This window comes from Neovison vison, chromosome 6, assembly GCF_020171115.1.
Source record: "Neovison vison isolate M4711 chromosome 6, ASM_NN_V1, whole genome shotgun sequence".
Classification (NCBI taxonomy): Eukaryota; Metazoa; Chordata; class Mammalia; order Carnivora; family Mustelidae; genus Neogale; species Neogale vison.
In genome coordinates this window covers 130,906,284-130,924,795 of record NC_058096.1, presented here as the reverse complement: position 1 = coordinate 130,924,795, position 18,512 = coordinate 130,906,284, and the positions used below count along the sequence as shown (strand labels likewise).

The window sequence follows — 18,512 nt, the reverse complement described above, 5'->3', positions numbered from 1 at the left end:
GTTTCTAACCTAAAAGCCTTGTGTTGGAAACAATGTTTAAGATCTTTCACCTATTACTGCATCATTAATTATCAAAAGGTGCAAGTTCTTATTACAGATTAGGAAACTAGTTCTCAGGGAATTTATGCAACATTTAAGTTCCCAGTCATTGAATGGCAGACAGAATTTCTTGAAAGCCAAGATTGCTTCTATAGCTGTATTCAGCAAAACACTATTTTTTGAATAAGTTCTTTAAAATTTGTTTTCTTTTTTTTTTTAGATTTTATTTATTTATTGGACAGAGCGAGATTACAAGTAGGCAGAGAGGCAGGCAGAGAGATAGAGGAGGAAGCAGGCTCCCTGCCAAGCAGAGAGCCCGATGGGGGAACTCGATCCCAGGACCCTGAGATCGAGAGCCCGATGGGGGAACTCGATCCCAGGACCCTGAGATCATGACCTGAGCCGAAGGCAGCGGCTTAACCCACTGAGCCACCCAGGCGCCCCTAAAATTTGTTTTCTATTATAAAACAGACCAGAGCCAGATTCATAGTGAGCAACAGTCCTCTCAGGATCGTCATTCAGTTCCACTCCCTCACTTCAAAAAGAACTAAAGCCCAAAGTGGTGGTGTGATTTACTAAGTGGAAGACCTAGGATTAGAATTCAGATTCCCCCAGCTATTGCCATTAACTCAACCTCTGAGAATAGGGCCAATTAAACGGAATTACATCTGCTTCTCAGGGGGAAAAAAAAAATCGAATGGTTATTGAACAAAAGTTGAAAGAAGACCTCTTCATAGTCCACAGAGCTTCCAATCTTAATTGCCTCAAGTGGATCCTCCAAGTACATAATTGCATCCCCCCCCTTTTTTTTTTAAATATTTTATTTATTTATTTGACAGACAGAGATCACAAGTAGGCGGAGAGGCAGGCAGAGAGAGAGGGGGAACCAGGCTCCCCACTGAGCAGAGAGCCCGATGCGATGCGGGGCTCAATCTCAGGACCCTGAGATCATGACCTGAGCCAAAGGCAGAGGCATTAACCCACTGAGCCACCCAGGCGCCCCATAATTGCATCCTTTAACAAAGATTCCTTCTCATAGTTGGAATCGTGAATGTTGTGGTGGTTCCATTATTGTCCTCGAACTGGAAATACCCAAAATGAAATGCAGGGGACCGCTGACGGCACATTCCACCAGCAGAGTGCGTCATCGTAGGAAAAGAAGCCGGGATGAGGGAAATTGCGACCCCACCCAGGGCCAAAGAAAGGAAAGCCCAATGCACAGATTGGTTTCTGCTGGAGAAGACCGGCGTCGATACCTGTACTGGGTAACGGTCAGCTTAGCCTCGGGCTCGGCCCCAAAGCCTGGCAAGTGCTGGTTCAGATAGGCCTCTAGGGACCCGCTGTCGAACTTGTGCTGGGGCAACACTTCGGCCGTGTCGGGCTCGGGGGAAGCGTCGGGTTCCATGGCTGCGGGTGTCGCTGCCGGCTGCAGAGACAAAGATTCCACAGGTTCTGGGCGCTCAGAACCCTCGGGGCTGGAGTCCTACTCCACAGCCAGCGGGCGAGGCCCGGACACGACCGGGCGGAGATGACCCAGCCGCTCCAGCCAATCCCACTGCCCCACGGTCTGGTGACTTAGGCGCTATTGGGGCGTGCCAGAGAAACTCCGCGTTCCCGCATTTAACAAATATTCATTCAATCTCACAGTCGGAGGCCGCAGTCTTCAAGAAGGCAAACCCCTGTTAGTCGCCACAATTAGGAACAATTAGGGCAATTAGGAACGGAAAGGCCTTGTCCCATCCCAAATTTACTGTACCAGCAGCCGCAAGACCTACGGTCCGTCTCCGAAAAGGGTCCGTCAGGCCCGTGAGCCCAGGAATAAAAGATCCTGGTGTTTCCTCTAGCCGCCGGGCTGGAAAGGCAATATCGCAGGCCGTGGGCTTTGGACGCTAAGGACCCCCGGCCCTGCTGGGGCCCTGTCTCTTAGGACCAGGCGAAGACGGAAGCTAAGAGCGGCGTTGTGGTTTGTTTTGTTCTTCCTGAGGGGGAGCGATGACTGCAACGTACCGGAAGCGGTACCGAGGGAGGCCCGCGGGAGCGGCGGCGACGTGTCGCCTGTGCGGCGCTGGGAGCACTTCCCCAGGGTTCTGGGCTAGGAAGGCGGCGGCTGCGTGTCTCCTCACCCAGCCTTGGCGGAGCCGGCGGGCCTGGCAGCGTGGGGCGGCGGCGGCGGCGACGGCCTGGGCTGGGAGCGTTGGCGGCCGGGGTCCCAGCCATGGCCGAGTCCGTGGAGCGGCTGCAGCGGCGGGTGGAGGAGCTGGAGCGGGAACTGGCACAGGAGAGGAGTCGGCGGGCCGTGGGGGGCGGCGACGGAGGAGGCGGCCGGGTCCGCATCGAGAAGATGAGCCCGGAGGTTGTGGACTCCAACCCCTACAGGTATTTGCATTACGGGTGGGAGGCGGGTGAGGGCGTGAGGTCAAGCTCTGCGAGTGGTCAGGAGCAAGGCGCGCTCCCTCCCTTCCCTGCTTACACGGCCTTCCACCTCCTTCTTCTTGCGCTGGGTCCTGCTCCCAAACGCGCAAGGCCAAGTCTCAGCAGTGGTGGAAAGGTAGTCTTCCTCTTAAAACACACCCACCCACTCCCGAAACAGCCATATGGTGCTGCTCTTGGGCCTGCTACGGATACGCGAGCGATTTTTCTAATGCCCCTGTTCGTCTACCTCATTCTGCATAAAGCTGATAGTAATTAACTTTCAGAAGATGACATTAAATGTAAAACCCACTCACTAGTAAACTTCGAGTTTCATAAAGGCTTCTCAGTATTTCAAAATTGGGGACGTGGTGGGGAGAGCAGGATTAGCTTTTATAAAGCTGTTCGACTTGACCAGCCCTGACTGGTCCTATCCTTTCAGCGGGCTGAAGGTAGTGCAGTGGTTATAAAAGGAAGGACTCTAGAGCCAGAGCGATCAGATTCAAATCCCAGCCCTTAGTAGCTGAGCAGCCATGGAAAATATTTCTGTGTATAGTAGGGACCAGTGGTATCAGTGAAATCTTCAGGTAATACCTGAAACTGAAAATCCAGAAGTAACAACGCTGGCAGGCTATTTAGAAATTTGTTAGTAACAGTTGAAAATGAGGAAGGAGAGGAATAGGGGAGTCGGGATCAGAAGCCTGCAGAATTTCCTAGCAAGCCTGGTAGAACTATTTGACTCTTTAAAGTGTAAATGAATGGGAAGTTTATGTATATGTACATAGATTTAATCATATATATATATATGTCTCTTTCACATATATATCATTAAATCTCTGTACAGATATTAGTCTGTTTTATATATATGAAACATATTATTCTGTTCATATATATGAAACAGACTAATATCAATAACCAGGTAAAGTACCTCTTAAGAGTACTTGGCTGCAGTTGGTGCTTACTAAAAGCAGACATCATCCATATCCATTATGGGCAGAGACAGCTGATGTTAAACATTAAGCATTATTTACATATGCTAAGAAAGCACAGAAAAATGTTGAAATTTCTCTTTGACTTATCTCATCTGGACATGTAACATTTAAGTCAGTTGCTTCCATCTTGGCTGCACATTAGAGTATCTGAGGAGCATTAAAAAAAAAAAAATCTTGTTGCACAGGCTACACCTGGAAGGATATTCAGTGTTTTTTTAAAGCTGCCCAAATGACTTAATATCATCTGGTAAAAGCCAGCTGAAAGATTTCTCTTAAAGCATTAGTAGTAATTGAGTTTGTGTTTTTCTGTGATGATGTGTGTTTACCTATATCACAATTAAAAGATTGTGAACTTTAAAACATTCATTTTTTTCTTTGTTTTAAGCCGCCTGATGGCATTGAAACGAATGGGAATTGTAAGCGACTATGAGGTATGGTAAATCTTTCCAAGTTTTTGAAGATGATTTCAGTAAATGAAAATAATTTCTGATGACATTTTGGATGAAAAGTTAACCAACAAATAATATAATTTTGCATTTCACAGAAAATCCGAACCTTTGCTGTAGCAATAGTAGGTGTTGGTGGAGTTGGTAGTGTGACTGCTGAAATGCTGACAAGATGTGGCATTGGTAAGGTAAAAACATTTCTCTTTGCCTATCACATAGGGAAGCTACTCATTTCTGGAGTGAATCAGGTATAAATTAGGAATTTTTCTCATTAACTAATGGTTTATTGATTTGTGCTGTCTTTATTCATATTATACTTTCTACCTACAGGAATTAAGACACAACACCACCCAAATGGAAACTGATACTAAGGCTGATAAAACAAGGAATATTCAAAATTTTGTTCAGAGATTTTGTATTTGGGATGATACATATTACAGTTTGGGCTTAAATGTTTTAGATATAGAAGCTTAGGAGACAAGGCTGTTAAATTGATAGTGTGTGAAACACAGGCATCTAACAAATGTTTTCTAAACATGCTTTGTACAAGATGAACTAGAAAGCATGTACCATTTTTTTCATAGTGGCCCTTTATTACCTTATTTAGAAGTATTTTAAAAAATTTATTAAAAAATACTAATAATACATAGAGTATTAGTTTAAAGTCTGCAACACAGTGAGTGATTTCAGCAGTTCTATGCATTACTCAGTGCTTATAAGTACAGTCACCACCTGTCACCATACAACATTATAATAGCGTTACTGACTATATTTCCTATAAGGCTGTGCTCAGCCTTATAAAAGAAAAAAATCTTGCCATTCATGACAATATGGATGGTCCAGAGGGTATTATGCTAAGTGAAGTAAGAGAAAGACAAATACTGCATGATTTCACTTATATGTGGGATCTAAAAAACAAAACAAATGAACAAACAAAAAAACAGACTGTTAAGTGCAGAAAACAAACTGGTTGTTAGAGGGGAGGTGGTTGGGAAGATGGGTGAGATAAGTGAAGAGGATTAAGAGATCAAACTTGTAGTTAGAAAGTAAATACCCTTCTTACTCTTAAAATTGAAATGGAGAATACTCTAGAGTTTTTTTTTTTTAAAGATTTTATTTATTTATTTGACAGAGAGAGAAATCACAAGCAGGCTGAGAGGCAGGCAGAGAGAGAGGAGGAAGCAGGCTCCCTGCTGAGCAGAGAGCCCGATGCGGGACTCGATCCCAGGACCCTGGGATCATGACCTGAGCCGAAGGCAGCGGCTTAACCCACTGAGCCACCCAGGCGCCCTAGATTTTTCTTTTTTAACCCATACTTTTTTTTTTCACTTTTTTCTAAAATTAACTAGGTTATGGGTAGGAAGGAGAGATAACCTTATACCAGTCTCAGATTTATAAAGCTAAAGTTTGTGATGTTCGATTCCTAATGGTTGAATGACAAAGCTTTCCACAATTGATTTCCACCTCTTTAATTTGTCATTTTGACAAAGCAAGCATTTTTCCCCACGAGAGAGAGGAGGAAGCAGGCTCCCTGCTGAGCAGAGAGGCTGCTGCGGGGCTGGATCCCAGGACCCTGGGATCATGACCTGAGCCGAAGGCAGAGCCTAAACCCACTGAGCCACCCAGGTGCCCCTTTCTGCAGGAAGTTTATCGGTGCTTTTTAACATGTTGGTCTGTCCCATGCCACAAATTCTTTTTTCTTTTTTTTTTTTAAGATTTTTATTTATTTGAGACAGTGTGTGCCCGAGCACGAGCAAGCTGGGAGTGGGGGCAGGGGTAGACAAGCAGACTCTGCATTGAGCACAGAGTCCATTGTGGTGCTTGATCTCAAGACCCCGAGATCATGACCTGAGCTGAAATCAAGATTCGGACACTTAACCAACTGAGCCCCATGCTCCAAATTCTTAAAAGGTGCCTCCATGCTCCAAATTCTTAAAAGAAGTGGTTTTAAAGTTGGCCTTCATCAATATAGAAAAGGCAACACAAAAATAACTAAAAACGTTTATTAACATTTATAGTCTTTCAAGAAGCTTATAAAAGCCAGTCAAAAATTGCTTATAGTTGATATAAGGACCGTGGCTGATTGACCTGGCATAGCAGAGATCATGAAGATTATGGGTCTCAGGGTTGAGTGTGCTTCAGAATCACTTAGATGGCTTTTTAAAGATTTTTATTTATTTATTTGATAGACAGAGAGAGATCACAAGTAGGCAGAGAGGCAGGCAGAGAGAGAGGTGGAAGCAGGCTCCCTGCTGAGCAGAGAGCCCGATATGGGGCTCGATCCCAGGACCCTGAGATCATGATCTGAGCTGAAGGCAGAGGCTTAAACCACTGAGCCACCCAGGCGCCCCTAGATGGCTTTTTAAAACCTGATTGCCAACCCTACCCCAGTGATTTTGATTCTTTAGTTTTTGAGTGGACCTAAGAATTTGAATTTGTATTAAATCCCCAGGTGATTCTGATGTTCTGGGGTTTTTTTGTTTTTTTAAGATTTTTATTTATTTATTTGACAGAGAGAAATCACAAGTAGGCAGAGAGGCAGGCAGAGAGAGAGAGGGGGAAGCAGGCTCCCTGCTGAGCAGATAGCCCGATGCGGGACTTGATCCCAGGACTCTGAGATCATGACCTGAGCCGAAGGCAGCGGCTTAACCCACTGAGCCACCCAGGCACCCCTGTTCTGGGGGGTTTTTTAAGAACTGCTGGATCCTTGCCACTCAGTCTGATGCCCAAAGTAGTAGCATCAGCATTTTATGGGAGCTTGTTAGAAATAAATACTCCCAGGCCCTACCCCAGGTATACCAAATTAAGAATTTTAACAAAACTCCAGATGATTCATATGCATATCAAAGTTAGGGCAGTGCCCCTATATTTCCAACAAGCTCCCAATGATACTGATGGTGCTAGTCCAGGCCACGTTTTGAGTAGCAGGTGGTTATTAAATATTGCTGTAATTAGAATCACCTGGGAAGTTCAACAAAGTTTGATAATCCAGAATGGAATAGAATCAATCTTTGTGGATGGGACCCAGACATCAGTATTTTTTAAAAACTCTCCTAGTGATCCAGTGTGCATTCAAGTTTATAAGTTAAGGATCTGCATAGGTAAGTTTCAGAACTCTTTTCATTATGTAAAACAGATAAAGAAGAAGCTAATTTATGGTTAAATAGGGAAGTGGAGGATTGGAGACTCAGAGCCCACATTTTACCCCTTCTGTGGTGTCGTGGATCACCAGATCCAGATTAGCTGCTTTATTTTACAGGCCTAAAAAGTGAGTGACAGAGCTACAACTCATACCTCCTATCCCCAAATTTGAGATTTCCTTAACTTATAAACCATCTATCAGGCTGAAGACTCAAATTTCATACTTGGCCTGACCTAATAAATACTGTCTACTGAGCTGAAATCAACTATATTTTGTTTTAAGTTGAGTCAGAAAATTATCATAGAGGGCAGACAGGCGTGATGTATTTTCTAGCAAGATAATAAGGGTTACCTGAGTTGTCGGTTGGATTAATTTTGTTACTGTTGTTAATAAGATCCCCCTGCTTCTTTTTTAATCCTTTTTGTAATTTTAGTGTGTGCAGGACAGTGCACCACAAGCCACAGCCCCCTTAACCGCTGTTGTAGACTTTGCCTCTGTGCTTGTCCTGCCTGGCCTTTTCCTCTTTTTTTTTTATTATTATTTTTTTTAATCTAGAATGCTGAGAATTGTGTTAAAAAGTCACAGAATTTTAGATGAAGGAAGGGACCTTGGGAATATTTGAGTGCAACCTCATAATTTCTTACTGGTAAGAAATGGGATCTTTAAAAGGTGTTATGTATGAGTGTTGAGTGTGAGAAATGCTGTTGTGCCTAAATATATGAGAAGGAAACAATTAACTTACTGATATTGGGGTGATATTTTAGCCAGGGCTAAGAATGGTGTCCTAGTCACAAAAGGAGTCATGTTATACTATAATTTTAAGTTATGACATTTGTTATTTTAAAATTTCATTTATCTACTATGTTCTTGGCTTTTAGTAAACAAGTAAAATGAAATGGAATTTCTCAGTGTATCATTTAGGGAGACAGTAAGTGTTATGGTTCAGGTGCAGATGCTGGGTTGAGAATGCCTGAATTTGAATCCCATTGTCATGTATATTAGTTGAATGGCTTTGGGGTATGTGCCATAGTTGTCTCATTTATACCTATATGAGCACTAAATGAATTAATATAGGATACCTAGTATTTTTGAGTTAGTTTGTATTATTACTGTCAAACTGTTAAACCCACCAAAGGTGAAGTCCACTAATTTATTCTTTGTTATTGTTTATATTTTGGTATGTTTTTCATCAGAATACCGCTATTTTCATTTTAGTTGCTACTCTTTGACTATGACAAGGTGGAACTGGCCAATATGAATAGACTTTTCTTCCAGCCTCATCAAGCAGGATTAAGTAAAGTTCAAGCAGCAGAATATACTTTGAGGTAAATGGATTAACAGTTAAGGACTATATTTAGTGAAATCTTAGTTTGTGTATTTTGTATAAGTTAATGCATAAATTTGGGGTGTTGGGTGGCTCAGTTGGTTTAGTGACTGTCTTTGGCTCAGGTCATGATCCTGGAGTCCCAGGATCAAGTCCCACATTGGGCTCCGTGCTCAGCAGGGAGTCTGCTGCTCCCTCTGACCCTTTCCCCTCTTGTGCTCTCTCTCTCTTGCTTTTGCTCAAATAAAATCTTAAAAAAAAAAGTTAATGCATAGATTTTTCTCCATAAAAGTTCAGGTTTTACTTCTACAAATTGTCTTACCTCTTGGAAAGGGGTTAGCACTATTTTTCTGTATAGGGCTAGATAATAAATGTTTTAGGCTTTGAGGGCCAACTATGAAACTGCCCAGCTATATAGTGGTAATGTACTAACAGCTGTAGGCAGTAGAAATACGAATGAGCATGGCTATGCTCCATGGACTCTGAATTTTAAATTCCATGTAATTTTAGCATGTTATGAAATACTGTCCTGTTCTGCCACCATGTGAAAAAGGAAAAGTCATCCGTAGCTTGCGGACTTCATAAAAACAGGTGGTAGGTAAGATTTGCCCAAGGGCTATACTTTGCAACCCTTACCCTAAGAAGTTTCTTTGTGGCCTCAAACATACTTGCACTGAATTAAATAAGGAACAAAGAAGCTCTTTTGTCAGGCTAGGCTGTAGCTCACAGAGGTGCTAAAGGCTTAATTCTGAGCACATACATGGTGGGAACATTTCTCTAATCCTGCAGTCGACACATTTTGAATGTAGTCCTTGAAGTGGGTCAAAGGATATAGAAGAGGGATATGGGTTTTCTTTGAATCGCTTGAATTCCATTTTTCTAACCTCTGTTAAATGATCTTTTTCAGCTCTTTTCCTTGCTTTCATTTAGTATTCCCACTGGTAGTTTAATAATTACTCCTTTTTCCTTCTTAGGAACATTAATCCTGATGTTCTTTTTGAAATACACAACTATAATATAACCACAGTAGAAAACTTTCAACATTTCATGGATAGAATAAGGTAAAATTTTATTTATGAGTATTTTGTAATGTCCAGCTCAGTTAAACAAGTACCATTAGAAAATCTACTGATGTGTGTAACTCAGTGAGTTGGTAGATTTGACACATGTTTCTGTTTTTAAGATAGTTATTTTTGTGTGACCTTTATGTATTAGGAGCTCGGTAAAAAGTAAATATTGTCCAAAAAACAATAGTAGTAACAATAAAAAACCAAACCCTGTTATACTGATAGAAAAAGGATCTTCAACTGTAAGTTCAGTGTTCTCGATTATATTTCTTTGTGAATGTGGTTTTCTGCAGACTGTTGTAACACTACTGAGATACTGAATTATATTCAGTTTTTATTACATTTACATTTGGAGTGAAACATGAATAAAGCCTAAAGCTGATAAGGCAATTGTAACTTCTGTGAATAGACTTTATACTTTTTTGTGCCAGGCAAAGTACTGTAATATCATTGATACTCATATTAGTCACTCAATACATACTTGATCTTTAATATTAAATACTATGTCTTAATTATACTCAGACATTTACTGAAAGAATAAGTGTGTGCCTGAAGAAATAGTCTAACTAGAGTGTATTTTGTGTCCTGATTTTTTTTTTTTTTTCCAAATAAAATTTATTATCTTTACCTAGTAATGGTGGATTAGAAGAAGGAAAACCTGTTGACCTAGTTCTTAGCTGTGTGGACAATTTTGAAGCCCGGATGACAATAAATACAGTAAGTATCCCTATTGTATAAGAAGTTACACTCATGGCCTTATCCATTTTTTTTTTTTTTTTGTATAGTTCTGCATTTAAGAATAGTTCTGCATTTAAGCCTTCATGTAATATGTTTTGTTAACTTTTAATTATTTCTTACCCTACTTTTGAAATTCTGCTAACTCTGGGATCTGTCTAGCCTTGCTGGTATGGCTTCTGTTTCAGTATCCTATTCTCTCTTATGCCAGTAGAGGCAGCTATAAAATTGTAGATACTTCTGATACATAATTTTTAAAATAAATGACAGTCTTAAAATGTCTCTAACTCTATGTTTGCATTGGTTTTAACTTTTGTTACTTTAAGTAAAGATAGAAATATGTATAAACTGCCTACAGACCTGGTTTCTCAGAGGTAAAATTCTTTGAAATACCATGTTTTCAGTTTTTCAAAAGATATTTTGCAGTTTTTGTTGCTGAAATTATTTTTGAAAAATGAATTTTTTACTTTAATAAGAAAGATGTATTAGATAATAAGCCTAATAGTTGTATATAGTTAAATAAATATTTATTGGGTATTTACTTAAATGCTGTCTGTTTACTTTTTAAATAAAGTGGCATTTGCCAAGGAATTCCAATATTCATAACTTTCCTCTTTTGAAAAATTAAAAAAAACCCTTGGTAATCCATTTAATTAAATCCCAATTTTTTTTTTTTTTTAAAGATTTTATTTGTTTATTTGACAGACAGAGATCACAAATAGGCAGAGAGGCAGGCAGAGGGAGAGGAGGAAGCAGACCTCCGGCTGAGCAGAGAGCCCAATGTGGGGCTCGATCCCAGGACCTGGAAAATCCCAATTTTTGATGAAAAAAACTTACAGTAAATTACTTCTTTTTATGTTCTTATGTTTTCATCTGTTTCTGCCAAGGCTTGTAATGAACTTGGGCAAACGTGGATGGAGTCTGGGGTCAGTGAAAATGCAGTTTCAGGACATATACAGCTCATAATTCCTGGGGAATCTGCTTGTTTTGCGGTAGGTTTGATTCATTTTGGCTTATTTTTTTCACTATTAAGTACTAGAGTTCCAAGGGGTATTCAAAAATGTATTCAGAGAAAAAATAAACTTTGAATGCGATGGAATACTATTTTGAGCATGTTCTACTTTTCTCCTTTTGTTTTGAAATATATTTTCTTTCATTCTTTTTCATGTAGTGTGCTCCACCACTTGTAGTTGCTGCAAATATTGATGAAAAGACTCTGAAACGAGAAGGTGTTTGTGCAGCCAGTCTTCCTACCACAATGGGAGTGGTTGCTGGGATCTTAGTACAAAATGTGTTAAAGTGAGTAAGGGCTAATTTTTCTGAATAGTCTTGTTTGTTTTTGAAAAAAATATATTTCAGAAAGCATATCAAATACTGGAGTTACCAGCTAAGTATTTTTTTTAAAATCTAGTTTCAAATATATGTAAGTTTTTAAAATATGTATAATACATATGTACTTTAAATTTACAAACATATCCTAGTATATCTAATTTAAATATAAGCGTACATATTAATACACATGTGTCACTATGTATTTGGAATAGTTCATGTTAAATGGTACAGTGGAACTGGTGTATTTATATATGAAGTATTAACCAAATGATTTAAATCTCTGTGGTTTTGACCAAAGGGCATAAACACACTTCCTTATTTAATTCTTACTAAAAATAATATGAATGTGATTAAATATTAATAAGGATAATATCTCTGCTAGCCAAAAACTGATACCCAGCAACCACACCATCTAAACTATAGTAACAAAGGAGGGCAAAGATTCTTTGCAGCTCAAATTAATTTCAAATTAATTTGAACCAACTCACACTTTATAAAAAGCAGAACCCCTTTAAGGGTTCTCTATCTCAGGCCATTTTTTCCCTCACCTTACAGCTTTAGAAAGCTTTTTTATGTTTCCTAACCCTCCAGTGTAATAAGAATAAATTGCAGCATGATATAGAGAGGTACCCTGATACCAGAACCATCAGCTACCAACAAAAAAAATTGTAAAAAGCATACATGAGAACTCTCCAGGCAGCTGTCTAGGGCTAGTTCATAGAAGTAGACTTCACAACTGTGCAAACTGTATAAACTTCAGTAGGCCCTATCTAAAAACGTTTTACAGTATGCTACAAAAAGGGGGGGGGAATCACGGTTATAAACTATTCTCTTAAGGATATGTCATATTTAGTCAGTCCCTTATTGATGGACATGAAAGTTATTTACAGATTTTCTTGCTTCTGTTAACAATGCTGCAAACAACATCTTACATATATTTTTGTATAGTAGATTTTTATAGATACAGATTTTTAGAGGTGGAATTTCTGAGTTTATGCAGTATTTGACAGTATTAAATTTCTCCTTCAAAAATACACATTTCTATCACAGTGTAGGAATACCTGGTTCACCCACACCAGTTGATAACATTTGGGATCATTAGGCTTCTTAATCTTTCTTAATATGATGGGTGAAAAAGGGTATCTCATTTTAATTTTCAGTTGTTTATGGAAAGGGGTAAGCACTTATATTTTTCTGTGAATTGTCCGCTTCATATCATTTGGTCAGTTTTCTGTCTTTTAAAATTTTTTTTATTTATTTGATAGAGAGAGACGAGGGAATACAAGCAGGGGGAATGGGAGGGGAAAAGCAGGCTCCTCACTGAGGAGTCTGATGCGGGGCTCGGTCCTAGGACCCTGAGATCATGACCTGAGCCAAAGGCAGATGCTTAATGTCTGAGCCACCCAGGCGCCCAGTTTTTTATCTTGTTATATATTAACATTCATTGCAAATATTTTTCCTTTTGTTATTATTTTGTACGTGATTTTTCCCCCCCCTCTTCATATAAGCTTCTAAAAGGAATTAGATTTGACTAGTAGGGAGCACAAGGGCACACTGGAAATGTTCTGTCTTTGATCTGGTAGTGATTACATGGGTGAAGACTTGGAAGATTTCAGTGAGCTGTACATTTGAGATTGTAAACTTTAAATTGTGTATGAAAACTTCTAAAAAGTAGTTAGATTTAGTACCATATCTCAGGAATTCTTCACTTTGACATCAGTACTTAAAAGTACCATTTTGTTACAAAAATCATTAAGTACTTCAATACCATTTCTTAAAAATTCAGTTATTTCTAATACTTTTATGGTTTATTTAAGTGTGCTTTGATTTGTTTTTCTAGGTTTCTGTTAAATTTTGGTACTGTTAGTTTTTACCTTGGATATAATGCAATGCAGGACTTTTTTCCTACCATGTCCATGAAACCAAATCCTCAGTGTGATGACAGAAATTGCAGGAAGCAGCAGGAAGAATATAAGGTATACATCTATCCATCAGAATATATGAGAGGTTATATTATTTGGATAATAATTGAAAACAGTTACTTAGATTTGGAATATAAGATAAATGGATTCTGGATTTTGAAGGTTTTATTTATTGTATCTCTAAGTTAGAAATGTTAGTAAAAAATTCACCATGTTTCAAAAGTGAAAAATCTCTCTGAAGTTCATTCTTGTTTTTGGTAAAGTAAAAAGCCTGTCTGAATTCTTGCTCAATGCTTCAAAGGCCTGAGAGTACGAACACTTTGATACTATTTGATTTCTACAGAAAAAGGTAGCAGCACTGCCCAAACATGAGGCTGCTCCAGAAGAGGAAGAGATTATACATGAAGATAATGAATGGGGTAGGAATTCTTTCATGAATTGAAATGGCAGTGTCAAATTTCTTATGGGAGGAGATATAATTTTAATTACACAGATTTGAGTTAATTATTGCTTAAGTTGCTTGAAAACTGTTACCATATTTAACTCTATAGGTATTGAGTTGGTATCCGAGGTTTCAGAAGAGGAACTGAAAAATTTTTCAGGTCCAGTTCCTGACTTACCTGAAGGAATTACAGTGGCATACACAATTCCCAAAAAGGTATGCTCAAAATCTGGTTTATCATAAGTATATGTTACATAAGAGAATATTTTTACTTGTCTTCTTTCATCCTCATCCTATTTTATAATGCCAATGCAATATTTACTATTTTAGATATTTTACACTATGGGCCTTAAGATGTGTAAGAGAAGGTGTTCAGTGTTAATGTGGAAATAGGCACAGTGCCTTTTTTAAGGGTATTTATTTATTTATTTGACAGAGAGAGACACAGTGAGAGAGGGAACACAGCAGGGGGAGTGGGAGATGGAGAAGTGCTGAGCAGTGAGCCCAACGGGCACATGGCCTTTTAAACTGTTTGAAACACAGACCTAAAATAGTGTTCCTGACTCATGAATGGATCAGATACAGTAGATTTTGATTAAATGAAGATAATATTTTTGTATATTGAGCATTTTAGCTGTAATACCATTTTAAAAATACCACTGCAGTAGAGATCTCAAGAATATTGAAATTATGGCCTTGTAAATCAACAAAAGATTGGTGGGGAATGTAAGGGATTTTGTCTGTCCTAAAAATTAGAAGGCATCTTTCTTAAAGTTTACTTTGTAAACTATTTGAACATGGTTAAAACTTAGTGATTATATATTCCTAAGCATCACAAATTTTATATGGTTATTTTTTTCACTATGTTTCCCTCATTTGTTGATAGCAAGAAGATTCTGTAGCTGAAGTAACTGTGGAAGATTCTGGTGAAAGCTTGGAAGACCTTATGGCCAAGATGAAGAATATGTAAATAATGGACTGACCTATATTTTATTTCCTGAGTTAAGCCTATACCCTTGCAATTAAAAAAAAAAAAAATTTAAAAACTGACAAAGCTTAGGGCAATATTACTTGATATATAATCTACATAGAATTGTTATACTTTTTGAAATAGTGTTGTTTGTCCCTTTTTCTCTTTAACTAAATCCGTAACTCCTAAAACTCATGTTTCAATCTAGTTAAAACTTGAAAACCCAGCCACTGAAATGCTTTGCCCTTTTGGGAGGGGTGGGAAGAAAGGATCAATATGATGCTCTATTTGTTCTCCTTCCAGTAATCCTTTGTGGTTTGTTGCCTAAGACCATGGATAATAAAGTAGTAGGTGGTTCTCAAATATAGGGAAAGGACAGGAGGTACAATCAGTTGATTAGAGCTAGCAGATATCTACTCATTTTATGTAGAATCCTCTCTATAAGAAAACTGTCCACTGTTACCAACAATGAATTTAAAATAGTTCATCGATAAAATAAAAAATATCCTCTCAAATGTTAACCTAAATACAAGCTAAAATGTAGTCATCGGAAAAGTCTGTAAATCTGTGAATTCAGAACAAGACAAAGGCAAATAAAAGTAAGCTTCCTTCATGGATTAATAAAGGTACTTTCAGGAAGTAAAAATCATTATGTTTCTGCACTAACCAAGGAACAGAACTCCTTGCATGAGTAGAACATATATCTGGCGTCACTGCACTTTATTGAGGAGCAAGGAGTACATGTAGTTTAAGATTATCTAGATTATACCTGTCATATGGGCTACCTTCTGAGTACTTATTTAAATTTGATTCTCTAGATAATTAGATAGTTGTCCGGTATTGGCATAAAAGAGACCTAAATTACCTCTATAATGACTGACATGTATTTATTCACTGGAAGAGTATCATTTACCCTGATCATGGCCACTAAATTATAAATTGATAAATTGGTTTTCTCTAAATGAAATACAAATAATGAAAGCTTAGAAAGCCTTAGTTAAATTTCTAGTGGTTTGGAGACCAATGAAAAATATGCATGTGTAACCATTATCAGTAGGATGTTATTATACTATGCTAATCTACTTTGATTTTTTTACTTGAAGATATGAATGATTACATTGTATCTCTAGGGAAGAAATGTTAGTACAAAATGAAAAATGCAATTTCTACTTAATAAAATAAATTTTTAAAGTCTGATTTCAGAAAGTCCCAAATATCAAATATGTTCAGTATATTTGCTTTGAGATTGTAGAATCATATAGTGATTCTTCTGTTTAGAATAAGTTTAGGAAAGTAAGGGAGTGGTAGCCTTGACACTTACGTTGCCTTGGTAGGTCATTTGCCATTAAAAAAATTAGTGAATTCATCTGTAAAACAGTTTTTTCCTAGTTACGGGAGATATTTTGAACTTCAGAAAAGAAATGTAGTCTTTATAAAAATAATACCATTCCTTTGGAACATCTGGTATAGTGATTCAGTCAGGCTTTGCTTACAATTTTTTTTTTTTTTTTTAGTAAGCTTCATACCCAGCATGGAGCCCAACACGGGGCTTCAACTCACAACTATGCTTTGCTTATAATTTAAAGATTGTATAGTTTGATAAAGTATAATAGCCAGAACTCCCCCTTGTTCTGCTCAACATGGCATTGTATGCTGTTGGTGTCTTAACACTGGACCAACTATTTTTTACCTAAGTTATCTAATTTGTCTAATGTCTTCCATTAAAAAATAGTTGGATGATTTACCAAGAAAAAAATCTGGTTACAGGTATCTTTGGCTACCTGGAGTGTTCTCTTGGCCGTCTGTATGCCATGAAAAAAAAAAAAAATATATATATATATATATATATATATATGTATACACACACACACTGTGGCAGATTTTGGGAAATTAATTATCACCAAGTTTTACATTACTAAATAAACCTCTAGTGCTTGACCATATTTTTAAACACTATCTAAAGTGAAAGAAGGAAACACACTCCCCAAATTGCCATAGCACAAAGGCTCTAAATTACAGTAAAACAGTATGTTCAGGTTTAACCCCTTCCCCATTGTGAAGGGGAAGTTAATTTATGTACCACTTAAATGTTTTATGTAGTGAAAAAATGTATCCTAGGTTTTCTCACATAGAACCACTCCTTGAATACTTACAAACACATTGATCAACACAAAAAGATAATAACCAAAAAAAAAAAAAAGATAATAACCATTTAAGAATGTTAAGGAAGCTTTAACCCTCCAATTGTATTTTTTCCCATACTTCTCTTTCTGTAAGGTATTAAGGAAAATTAACCATAACTAACATTATTTGGTTTCTACCAATTCAGATGTAACTCAGTTGTCTGAAAGCTCCTTTTTACCACGAAGGTGTGAATCAATATGAACATATTTCTGTTTGAGAACTCAAATACAAAGAGATGTGTGTCCCGGGTTTTTTTTTTTTTTTTCCAAGATTTTGTTAGAGAACATGAGCCGGGTGAGGAGAAGAGGGAGAAGTGGACTGCAGGGAGCCTGGGGCTGGATCCCAGGACCCTGAGATCATAAGCTGAGCGGAAGGCAGAGGCTTTAACCCACTGAGCCACCCAGGCGCCCCTATTTTTAGCTTTTTAAGTAGACATTTAACATGAAAACATTTGAGTTGGTAGTACATTAAGTAGTAAGATCAGAATATAGCTATCAAAAGTATAAATTTTGTGAAATATATGAGTTCTCAAGCCCCAACAGTAATTAATGAATTTTTACCATAAATCACTTTGAATACTGTTACGTTTACACTTACGTTTTTTCAAGTCCAGATTTTTGGGAACAAAGAATAAATGCCTATTATTCTTTTGCTGGTTTTTCCCTTTTCAGGGTTCTTCTAGAATATTAATCTCAGATTATTTCCTAAAGCAGTTTCTAAAGGCATTAAACTTAGTAGACTACTTATAATGTATTAAATTACTATACTACCAGATAATAAAATTTTAAACTTTAGTAGCTTAATTCTGAAACATGGTAATTTTTGAGCTTAATTACTTTGTGCCTTTCATAGCTGGCAAACCCAGAAAGATGTACTATGGTCATGTTTAATCTTTTTTCCTTTTGAACTTCTCTCAAAAGGGGAAGACAACGCTCATTTTATAAGCTCCTGCCAAATTTCTTCTAAGTCGCCACTGTAGTACCTTAAAATCAGACCATTGCTTCTCAAACTTAGGTGCATGTGAATCACCTGGGGATCCAGCCAAATTGCAGATTCTGATTTAGTAGGTCTGAGGAGAGGCTCTAGAGTCTTAATTTTTCATAAGCTCCCAGGTGGTACTGATGATTCTGGTTCATGGACCACCCTCCGTGTAGCCAAGGCTTACATAACATTAACCAAAACCCTATAAAGTCACCAAAACTTAATTTGATCAAACTACTCTGAGTGTGGACAACATGAAAGTATTTTTTGAATGTTTGAAGTATTTATAATTCTCTAACTACATCTCTCTTGTATAAACTGAAGTGGGGAAAAACCTTGAAATTGCGCTTTTATTTTAAAACGGCCAGGTATGGTTATTTTATCTTTTACCTTTGTAATTAATATGTTGGAATCTTACAGGTATTAGAATTGAAGATTTTATTACATATAAATACATAAAGGGTGCAAAACCAAAAGTCACAATATTTGTAAAACATTTCATTTTCATATAAAATAGACTAATCTGA

The 18,512-nt window shown here is 37.8% G+C and overlaps 2 protein-coding genes across 6 annotated transcripts in view; one reads left to right on the top strand and one right to left on the bottom strand.

Moving 5' to 3' along the window:
- Positions 1 to 1,904, bottom strand: part of ACAD11 (acyl-CoA dehydrogenase family member 11) — a 103,704-nt gene extending 101,800 nt beyond the window's left edge. For all 4 annotated transcript variants that reach the window (XR_006385040.1, XR_006385039.1, XM_044252362.1 and 1 more), the window contains exon 1: positions 1,296 to 1,904. Coding sequence is in view for 2 of the 4 variants with exons in the window: in XM_044252362.1 (XP_044108297.1) it covers positions 1,296 to 1,444 (149 nt within the window). In the remaining 2 variants the exon portion in view is untranslated. The remainder of the gene's footprint in view (positions 1 to 1,295) is intronic.
- A 281-nt stretch (positions 1,905 to 2,185) lies between these two features.
- On the top strand, positions 2,186 to 16,186 carry UBA5 (ubiquitin like modifier activating enzyme 5). 2 transcript variants are annotated; one of them, XM_044252363.1, is made up of 12 exons: positions 2,186 to 2,415; positions 3,826 to 3,871; positions 3,985 to 4,074; positions 8,244 to 8,353; positions 9,327 to 9,413; positions 10,052 to 10,136; positions 11,042 to 11,146; positions 11,326 to 11,453; positions 13,327 to 13,462; positions 13,752 to 13,827; positions 13,960 to 14,066; positions 14,737 to 16,186. In XM_044252363.1, exons 1-12 carry the CDS (start codon positions 2,255 to 2,257, stop codon positions 14,818 to 14,820), a joined length of 1,215 nt encoding a protein of 404 aa, XP_044108298.1. In that variant the 5' UTR covers positions 2,186 to 2,254; the 3' UTR covers positions 14,821 to 16,186. The 2 variants fall into 2 exon arrangements, with proteins under 2 accessions (XP_044108298.1, XP_044108299.1); XM_044252364.1 differs by lacking the exons at positions 2,186 to 2,415; positions 3,826 to 3,871 and having other exon boundaries at positions 3,995 to 4,069.
- Positions 16,187 to 18,512: the final 2,326 nt, after the last annotated feature.